This window comes from Lolium rigidum, chromosome 4, assembly GCF_022539505.1.
Source record: "Lolium rigidum isolate FL_2022 chromosome 4, APGP_CSIRO_Lrig_0.1, whole genome shotgun sequence".
Lineage (NCBI taxonomy): Eukaryota > Viridiplantae > Streptophyta > Magnoliopsida > Poales > Poaceae > Lolium > Lolium rigidum.
The window spans coordinates 90,031,150-90,041,298 of record NC_061511.1 but is presented as its reverse complement, the minus strand read 5'-3'; the positions used below and the strand labels follow the sequence as shown (position 1 = coordinate 90,041,298).

The window sequence follows — 10,149 nt, the reverse complement described above, 5'->3', positions numbered from 1 at the left end:
AAGAGAAAAGAGAACCAACCTGTGGTTGGATTGCTAGAGCAAGAGCGTGACTCCCAGCTCCACCGTAGCTCAATCCGGATTCGACACTTCGGTGTCTCATAAAGCGCGAATATTCTTCAGTGGGAGGCGTCAATCTCAAGACCCGCCGGATCGAGTTCTTCAACGCAGTCTTTTGGAAGTGCTCATGCAGAGTGGCTGCGCGTGCGTACGCTCATAGAGGAAGTGAGTGCGCCGCGTATGTATGAGCGTCTTTGATTGTACTGTGTTTCGCAAAAAAAGAAGAGAAAAGAAAAACAAAAGGAACGCCAGGGAAGCATCGTGCTCCTTCGATCTGTCCTCTTCCAGCAGCACCACGTCGTTTGAATTTTCCCCGGATTCCTCCATCCACATTATAAAATACTACAGCAACAAGGATAGGAAGGAACGAGGTCCGATTTCTTCCAGCGCAGCGCATCCGGCGACACCCTTCTTGCTCCGAACAATCCGCCGCCCCCGCCCCCGTACTCTGTTTTTTAGCCCCCGCCGGCCAGCCAGCCTCGCATTCCCGTTCCCAATTTTTCTTTCTCCACCACTTCTCCTCTCTTTCTCCTCCTTCCTTCCTCCCTCCGCCGCGAGGAGGAGGGGAAAAAGAGAAGAAGAAGCGGACGCCACCGGAGACATACAGAGAGGAACGGGACCCAATCCCCACATCCCCCTCCGCTCTCGTTTCGGCTGCGGCCGCAGCCGCAGGCATGACACCACTCTACCTCGCGCGCGGGGCTTCCAAGGTGCGTCTTTTCCGCCCGACCCGATTCCTTCTATCTTTCCCTGGATTTCTGTCTTCTCTTATCTTCTCTTCCGCGGAGACGTGATTTTGCGCGGCCTGATGTGCAGGTGCTAAGAAGGATCACCGCCGAGACGTCGGTCGAGCTAAAGATCCTCTCCGAAAAATGGCAGCTCCTCCTCGCGGGTATTGTCTTCCAGGTACACATCTCTCTATAGTCTCCCCTCATTGACAAGGAGAATTTTTTTTTGAGAACCCTGCGTGTCATTGTATTAAGCATAAAGAAGCGGACCAAGATGTCCCATACAAACGGATAGAGGCCACCACACATACCAGCCAAAGGCACACACACACAAAAAAATCGATAAACGGCCACATCCGAGGGATTCTCAACAATATTACTGTTGAATTTCATCTAAGATAGACCACGGTATAATTTTCGGCACCATCTTCTTGTTCATCCTATTTGGGCTGTTCCAAACCATGGTATAGTTTATTTATATTGCAAAAACGAGTTATAGTTTGTCACAGTAACTGTAGCCAGCAAAAAAGAAGCACCACAATCCTCAAGCCTCTCAACCTTTACTTAAACAACGATATGGCATTGGTGATGGAGCTAAATTGGCGTGGCAACTCATAAATTAGGCCAGCGAACCAATCACCAATACTCTAGCTTTGTCTGCCAAACTCACACCAGCTGCCAAATTGACTGCTAATTTTACTTCTCCATACAAACAGTACATCCATGGGTTGGCAGCGCGAGGGGTCCATTACTTGCACCGGCCAGGGCCAATCCTTCAAGATGTCGGTTTCATGATTCTTCCGGTATGTTCAATGCTTCTTAAGTTTCTTCTACTAACTTAGTTTTGGGTTAGACGAAGAAATGCATTCTTGCATTTACCTTTCTATTATGCTTTCTTATTTGGTTTTGGTTACACTGAATTTGTAGGAGCTAGGAAAAGAAAGGGGTTACATCAGTGAGACATTGTTTACATTCATCTTCATCTCCTTTGCGTTGGTAAGTTGCATTATCCTCTCGTATGCTTGCAATCCTGATGAGAACATAATATGGAATTGAGGTGTTTATATGAAGCTGAGAATCTGTTGCCTGAAATTGTACATTAAAATAACCACATAAAATTTGCCATGTTATCGATGAAAACATGTATTGACGTGATTTTCAGTTCCTAGATAATCCTTATCATTTCTCCATTTTTCATCTGTTGTAGTTATTTTCTTAACTTGTTAATATTGCTGAAACTGATAAATGTTTAGCTTTGCTCGTTGTAAAAGAAAGCTTGTTTATGTTGCAGTGGACATTTCATCCTTTCATCCTTCAAACCAAGCGCTTCTATACTGTCCTTATTTGGCGCAGGGTGCTCGCTTTCTTATGTGTGAGTGTCTCACTACTTGGTACTTTCTTGTATGTGATAATATGGTGCTTGCTTCAGTTTGTAACTTATACTATTGTTTCCGTATTTCTATGTGTGTTTCCTTCAGGCTTCTCAATTCTTACGCATAGTGACGTTCTATTCTACACAACTTCCAGGGCCAAACTATCATTGTCGTGAGGTAAGGTGTCTTATTAGGGCTAATCGATGCTATCAAAATGCTTGAGAAAAATATTTTCAGAAAGGCAGATTCTGGTTGATGTTCGTTTCTCTATGCTATTGTTCACTTATGAGTACTTGCACTTATACACAGGGTTCACCTCTTGCCAGACTACCACCTCCTAAAAATGCAGCTGAGGTGTTTCTCATTAATTGTAAGATCCAGCTTTCACCTTTTTGAACAAACAATTTGACATGTTGGTTGTTTTTGTCGGAATATCTTACATTAATGGTGTTACATGAATGCAGTCCCAAGAGGTGTCATTTATGGATGTGGTGACTTGATTTTTTCATCGCACATGATCTTCACTTTGGTCTTCATCATAACCTACCAGAAATATGGGAGTGTGAGGTGAGATTTTAGCATGTGTGCGTGGATGTTTCCAAGTTCAGATAATGTTTGAAATAGATGCTAAGATGTCATTTGCACATTTTAATTTCGTTTCAGGTTTATAAAGGGGCTTGCATGGTGTGTCGCTGTTGCTCAGAGCCTTCTCATAGTAGCTTCTCGCAAGCACTACAGTGTTGATGTTGTTGTTGCATGGTGGGCAAATATTTCACTACCATAGCTGTATCCACCATACCTCCCATCTATCGTTGTTGATGTATCTTCTTGATGCAGGTATACAGTGAATCTTGTTGTCTTCTTTCTGGACAAAAAACTTCCAGGTAAGCCTTAGTTCTGTTCCATTTTCAGTTATAATGTTCCAAAAAATTTCTCTGTGTAATCATTCCATTTATTTCCATGCAGAACTTCCTGATCGATCAGCAGGGTCAGCATCAGTACTACCTATGAGTGTGAAGGATAAAGACAGCAAGTTGAAAGAAGAAAACACTAGGCTGCTGAATCTTAACTCTGTCGAAGCTGCTGATAGGGTATGGCATCACTGTATTGCTTTTGTTACACCACTGTATACCAGATTTCCTTCTTCTAATTGCTAAAACTTAAACCGCTGCATATTATCTGAACCTAAGCGTGGGTATTTTGTTGTGGTGTGCAGAGACCGTGGACACAAATGAATGGAAAGCACCTTGAGAATGGGAACCATCTTGATACCGAAACAACAATAGCATGAACGCGCTTTGCCTATGGTTTCAGTGCTAGTTCTGAAGGAAACAGTTAGATGCCTTTCTGGTTCTAGCCTGCAGAAGTTTTGTTCCAACACTATCTTTCCGTTGTCTCATCGTAGCAACCCTTCATTTCTGATCTCTCTAGTTTTATCTCTTGACTCCCCAACATCTAATTTAGATTATTCATTTATAAAAAGTGTATATAGTTTACAGATTATTGAGATTCTTTGGACAGTGTAATCGCCTGAAAATTCTGACCATGTCCTGCTCTGTACCTGCCTTTTGAAAATAGCCACACATGATTTTTTGAACGACTCTCCCTCCCTCTCCACATAGGGGAATTAATTTTAACCGCATATTTACTTCAATCAACACTAATTGATGTTTTGTCCTCTACTTCGTAATAAATGAGTCGTCCATCATATTTTGGAATTTCCTGCTGAGTACACATGCCTTTGAAAATAGCGTTACATGATTTTGCCTTGCTCACCAACCCAGCGTTTGTTTTATATATAGTACTGTTAAGGTGCCCATGTGCTGTAAAGAGTGATGATGAACAAAATGCGAACATGAGTCAAAACTTGTTTCATACATATTACTGTATATCATTATATGTTACATCAATAAAATGATAATATAATTATTTACCCTTTTTTTTGTTGAACATGAGCACAAATTACGAACACATCTACGACCTACATAGCATACAAAATAACACATCTCACAAAAGGGGACATATTCATCATCCCTGCTTGAAAAGTTATTGTATTGATCAAGTCACATGCATGGGAGATCAACATGAAAAATCAATAAACATGGGGTGTTGATCTTTTTTCATAGCGGTATTTGCATTGAGTTTATCCTCTACCTATGCACAACTACAATCAAAGTGCCCTTTCTAATCGCAAACACTAGATTTGGCTATTTTGTATGCTAAATTATGAAATTTATGAGACAAATTCTTTTACTGAAGTTGAGCTTTTGGATTTTGTACCATGTACTTTTCTTCCTTATCTTGTATGCTTTCATTGTGTGCTTCTCTAATCCATCTCTTTAGAAAATAATGTGTTCGGAATGCCTTTGTATTCATCATACCAAACACTTTTAGACCATGTCCACACAATATTCCAGTCCAAAAGTAATTTACCATCAAGGTACGATATAATTTTATCATGTCATAATATTCAAATTCAATCTACAGCTCATGAAACTAAGAATGTCAAATCATGTTTTTTTTGAACAATCAGATCATGTTATTTGGAATTGGACCATGCATAACATGAAACTGGAAATAAAAAATATGCCAGTGTCCTATCCTATATTGATCCTTTCAAAGCTTTGTTTACAAGTTCGAAAAGCAATACCATTGTCTAATAAGATAATGTTTAAAGAAGCAACTCATGCTACTAAGCATAATCATGATATGCCTTAGGGTTTACATTGTTCTTTCCCTCTTCTCGTGTGTGTTTTACCCTAGAATTATATATATTAATTCTATTTTAGGGTATTTCATTATTCCTTCAAAATGTTTTGGAAGGTTTTGGATGAATTTGACATTTTTCATGATTTAAATATTTGAAATCATGTTTGAAAAGATTTTACTAGTCTTATAAAATATTTTACTCAATTTTGGGTTTTTGTAAAAATGACCATTTTGCCCCTAGGGATTTTTAACTCCCTTAGTTTTTAATAAATTATCAAAACATCATTTAAGATAAATAATATTTGAGTTCCTTGTGTTGTGATGATTCTAAAAATGATTTTTATTTATTTTTCTGAGTTTATTTTATCTTCACTTATTTTGGTATTTCTTTTAATCGACTATAAATAGTATTAGGTCACCAGTCAGCCCACTGGCTCGACCGGGTCGAACCCGACTGGTTCGATCGGTCCACTGAACCTATCCCCTTCACTCTCTCCTCACATGCTCGCTCGCGCTCTTGCGACTTGCGTCGCCGCCCATGTCGCCTCCGTCGTCACCGCTTGATTCCGTCGAGTTCCGACGATTCTGGCCATCGCCGTTGGTCTCCTTCGACTCGCGCCGATCCACCGCTTCTTCTGTTCCAAGCAGATACATAGCTCGACCTCCTCTCAACTCTTCCCTAACCCTAACCCAATCTAGGGTTTTGGCTTGGTGTTGAGTCCGTCGTCTTCTTCCTCTTTGACGGCTGGTGGTGCTCCGCTTGGCTTCCTCGATGTGTTGGATGTGGCTAGGGGTCGTGGTACTCCTCTTCTTGGCCACGGTGCCATCGTGTCGTTCATCGTCAACGTCCTGCACCGCTCCCCGCTGGTAAGTCCCCCTCTCTGATCCTCTCTATCCTCTCTAGCTTCTCTGATACTCTAGCTTGCCCTGGTTCCACTAATTTGACATGAGTGATGCCCTATCGATCTTTGTAGTATCTTGTGCATTAGCTTGTGCTGTTTAGGTTCATTTCTCTGTGGATTTTCTCTAATTAATGCATGTTTAGCCCTAGTCTAGTTCATCTAATTGATCAACGGATCATCTACTCCATGTGGCTCTTGTATATTGATGTGCTAGTGTCATTGTAATTTCTTCAGTTTCGTCAGTTAACTTGGGTTCTTGTAGTGGCTCTCTCTGCTTTGTTGTGTACTTGTGTTAACTTGATATGCTCATGGATATGTTCATGTGTTTCAATGATTCAGTTGATTAGGTTAATTTAATTGTATCTATACTTATCTGCTCATTTTAAGTGATAAATCAATGACTATATGAAGCTTTTGTCTAGGTTTCCTTTGCATGTCCTTCAGAACTCAAGCTTTGAATGTACATGTACTGGAAATCTAGATTGGTTTTGTTGTGCTCCATGATTCTAGTTACTTGAGCTTGCTTAGCTCACACTTATGTGCCCTTGTTGCTTGTTCTTGTGCCAGTGAGGTTTTTCTCACTAGGTGCAATTACTTGTCTAAATATTAGAAACTCTATGATGCCTCTATAAAAGAGTTACCCACTTTGCTTAATCCATGTTGAAAAATAACTTTCTGATGATTTACTTTTCTTCAATAGCTTAGTTATACTTGTATTTGTGCCTTGGATTCAGTAGCTTGGTTTATTATTGCTTGTGCCTGGTAAATCTATGTGGTGCAAGTGTTGGTGGTAGCTGTTAAATTCAGTAGGTGCTTGTACTTGCTTAGCTTAGCTATGATACATTGGATCAAATGATGTTAAAACACTCCCTCTCCAACCACCAGATAGATTGGAGAAGTGTTATGGTTCTAGTTCCTGGTGTATGATCCATTTGATCATCATCAAGGCCATGATCTAGGTTGGTTTAATATTAACCTGTTGTTTGTAGAGAAGTGTTGATCTTCTAGCTCTAGTAAACCTACTTCTTGTGGATAGCCTTGCTTCTCCTAGTTGCTTCACCTGCTATTACTATGTATCCATTTTTCCTATTGAATGATCTAGGTATGCTGAGATTATTTTGGATAATAATGAATGATGTGATGTGTTTCTCTTTCAATGGATTGTCTTTGGTCGATAGTGAAATGGTTGTGGTTGGTCTGGAGTTGGCCTCCTTGGTAGACTGCTCCCTTTTATCAAGCTTTGGTTGCTGTCAAAATGCTTGACACCTCTCTGCATGCATTTTGGTGATTCAAATGCTTCCATGTGTGTCCTCTCTCTTTGGTTCAAGTTTCAAACATAACTTGTTCATCACCCCTTGAGGATGAGCTCGACTGGTTACTTGCCTTGCACTCTAGCCTAACTTGTTTGTACTCCAGATATTTGTTTTATTACTACTATCCATTTCTATAGTAAAAAATTACTTTACTGAAGATTTAAATTTCCTTGATGATTACTGATAATTCACTTGTCCATTTCTGCTTTATTATTTAATGATTTGGTGATGACCTTGGATGTTAGTGTCAAGAGCATTTCCATTGCTCTGTTTGTCCTTTGTTTGAATTCAAATGAGCTTGGCATAATTTTCTGAATTTGGTTTACTATCAAAGTTATACTGCTGTTGTCAGTTTTCTCTCTGCCTTGATTCATAGTTCAGTAAAACTGGATGTTAAATAGTTTACTCATACTATTGCTGGTCATTTGTCACTTGGCTTGTCACTTGGTGATCTTGGTTCCTTGTATTTCTTTATTTTTGCCTTTCTCTTTCCAAACATAGATTTTATGATTATTCCTAGAGTCTAGTAGTCAAGCTCATATATTAAAATGCCTCACCAATTGGTGTTGGCTACATTTTAACATTAAACACTCCTTTTAATTGTGTTTGTGTGCAGGTTTGAAGTTGAATATCTCCAAGTGAAGATATAGCGTCGGTTTAGTTTAGGTTTCCTATTCATTGTATTCAAATTTGTAAATATTCAAATTTGTAATCTTTTTTTAATTCAAATTATGTGTAAAGACAATGTAATGTCTTGGTTATCAATAAAATATGTTTTTTTCTTTATTACACAAATCTTATTTAGATATTTGAGTTATATAATAATTTGAATTCAAATTCAATGTAAGATTTAAATTCTAGTTTTGAATTCAAATGAACTTTGGTTAATCTTTTCCATGTTTCCCTTTTCTGTAAATACCATAAAAGATTATCTCGAAACCAAACATTTGTCGAGATGTTAGCCCTAATTCATCAAGACTTATATCAGGTTCTCGATCACTTTGAGTTTTCAATTGAAGCGAAAAAAATTCCCGCACTTTTAAGATGAGTGCACAAATCATAATTCTAACACCGCGTATGCTAGAAACATGGGGAGTTATAGGTGAAGCCGGAGTTGAGGAGGTGGAAGATTGGGGACCAGGATTTGACTTGTGAGAGAAAGAAGAGATGAGAATGTAGCTCCGTCATAAAATGTGTTTTTGATTTTTTTTAGATTAACTTGATCGCTTTATTATTATCAAGAGGCCAACACAAGTGATATCATTACATGATGAAAGGGTTCAGCAAGCCACACATGGCGATCCTGGACTAGAGAAAGAGCATACAGAGCTAAGTTATGAGCTTCTGTATTTAGTTTTCTTCCTTCATGGATAAAGGTAACTTTGATGAATTCTGCATAATGTGCCGAAATTTCTTTGATGATAGCTCCGTAGGCACCCCCCTCCCCCGATCCATCTGCAATGTCCTTTGCAACTTGTTTACTATCTGAAGATATAACAACCTTCCCTTGAATCAGGTCATCACATAAGGTTAAAGCTGCACGGTATGCTAGAGCTTCCAATGTAGCAGGGTCAGTGACACCGGGGAAAACAATCGTCGAGGAGCCATGTATTGTCCCTCATGATCTCTTATCACCACAACCACTAAACCACATCTATTGTTTCTCGACATGGCCCCATCAACATTTGCCTTCTACCATACCAGAAGGTGGTGGACTCCAGCTCGTCTGAGGGACATGAGCTGCAGATACAAGTGGAGGAGTAGGAGCAGGTTTACCTAGGAGTTTCAAATCAGCAAGATCTCTCTTGACATAATCTTCTTCATGTATAGGTTTCCTGTAGCAGTCCAATTGCCCACGTGGTAACAAGGACGCTTACAAAACCAGAGTGAGGTAGAGGTTGCATCATCGAGAAAATCCAGCTCTTGGCACTTGGTTCAGTCGTGGCACTCATATGTTGTACTACCAGTTGCTCATCTGCTAAGGGCATCTCCAGCGGGGCGACGCATTTTAATGTCCGCGAGCGTCCGTTTGCGTCGCGTTGCGGACGCAAAAATGACCGTTTTTGTCTGCGCGTCCGTTTGCGTCTGGGGTCTGCTCCAGCGGGGCGACGCATTTTTTTTATTCCTTTTTTCCCTCTTCTCCATTTAAGCATAGTTTCAAATATAACATTTTGAAACATGATTTTACACAAACTAATACATAGTTTGGAACATGGTTTACACAAACTAACACATAGTTTGAATCATGGTTGACACAAATATATTTTTTTTTAAAAGAAGCCAGTTGTGTTGATTTCCGTATGTTCGCTGCCAAGAAAGAACATTCAAGGGCACCCAATCACCCAAACTGGAAAATCCAGCGGGAGGAGATGGTGCCCTTGTTGGTTCTACCGATGAGGCGAACATCCAGAAACCTCGACTACTGGCTTCGTCTGGCCCGTAGCCAGATTCGCTGCAAAGAAAGAACACTCAATGTTCTATCTATCGGTGTCGGAGCCGGAGTCGTCGGTGTGGTAGTGCCTGCGGCAGGCTGTGTCGTCGAACACCTTGACGATCATCTCGCCGTTCCCCTCGTAGAGGAAGGTGAGCTGGCAGCCGGGCTCGAGGTCGAGGTCACGGGCGAACTTGTCCCACCCCGTGTGCAGGTACATCTTGCCCTGCCCGTCGAACAGGACCTCCACGGTCCAGCGGCAAAAGTTGCAGCTGGCCTCCCGTAGCTGCAAGTGCGCCGGCTCGACGCCGTCGACGAACTCGGCGAACTTGTCCGGTACCCGCTTGATGGCGAGTGGGTCGTTGATGAGGACATCCCATCTCTTGATACAACCGCTGTACCTACAGCGACACAAATACAAGGACCCATCACTCGAGCTCGTGCCAAACAACTTAACTATCAGGTACTTTCGTTTCTTGGAACTATTCCTCACATACATGAGAATATGATGCTGCCTAAATCAGATATGTTTGTTACTCTTAGGAATGATGGACCAAGCATGGATGAGGAGGACAAGCATTGGAGCATGATCACGCATGGAGGAGATGGCAGCAAGCATTTAAGGATTGAAGATGA

The 10,149-nt window shown here is 40.8% G+C and overlaps 1 protein-coding gene across 1 annotated transcript; it reads left to right on the top strand.

Annotated features, from left to right (window-relative positions):
* Window positions 1-688: 688 nt before the first annotated feature.
* LOC124649516 (phosphatidylinositol:ceramide inositolphosphotransferase-like) lies at window positions 689-3,755 on the top strand. The gene is made up of 12 exons (XM_047189129.1): window positions 689-767; window positions 874-963; window positions 1,502-1,588; window positions 1,713-1,781; window positions 2,077-2,157; window positions 2,264-2,335; window positions 2,468-2,528; window positions 2,623-2,725; window positions 2,822-2,917; window positions 2,996-3,042; window positions 3,125-3,249; window positions 3,375-3,755. Exons 1-12 carry the CDS (start codon window positions 732-734, stop codon window positions 3,447-3,449), a joined length of 942 nt encoding a protein of 313 aa, XP_047045085.1. The 5' UTR covers window positions 689-731; the 3' UTR covers window positions 3,450-3,755.
* The last annotated feature ends 6,394 nt before the right edge of the window (window positions 3,756-10,149 follow it).

What these genes read in the sequence shown, in the direction of transcription:
- LOC124649516 (XM_047189129.1), top strand. Translation starts at nt 732, where the DNA reads ATGACACCACTCTACCTCGCGCGCGGGGCTTCCAAG. An exon ending in TCGCGCGCGGGGCTTCCAAG is followed by an intron (nt 768 to 873) that starts GTGCGTCTTTTC and finishes CCTGATGTGCAG; the next exon opens with GTGCTAAGAAGGATCACCGC. An exon ending in TCGGTTTCATGATTCTTCCG is followed by an intron (nt 1,589 to 1,712) that starts GTATGTTCAATG and finishes CTGAATTTGTAG; the next exon opens with GAGCTAGGAAAAGAAAGGGG.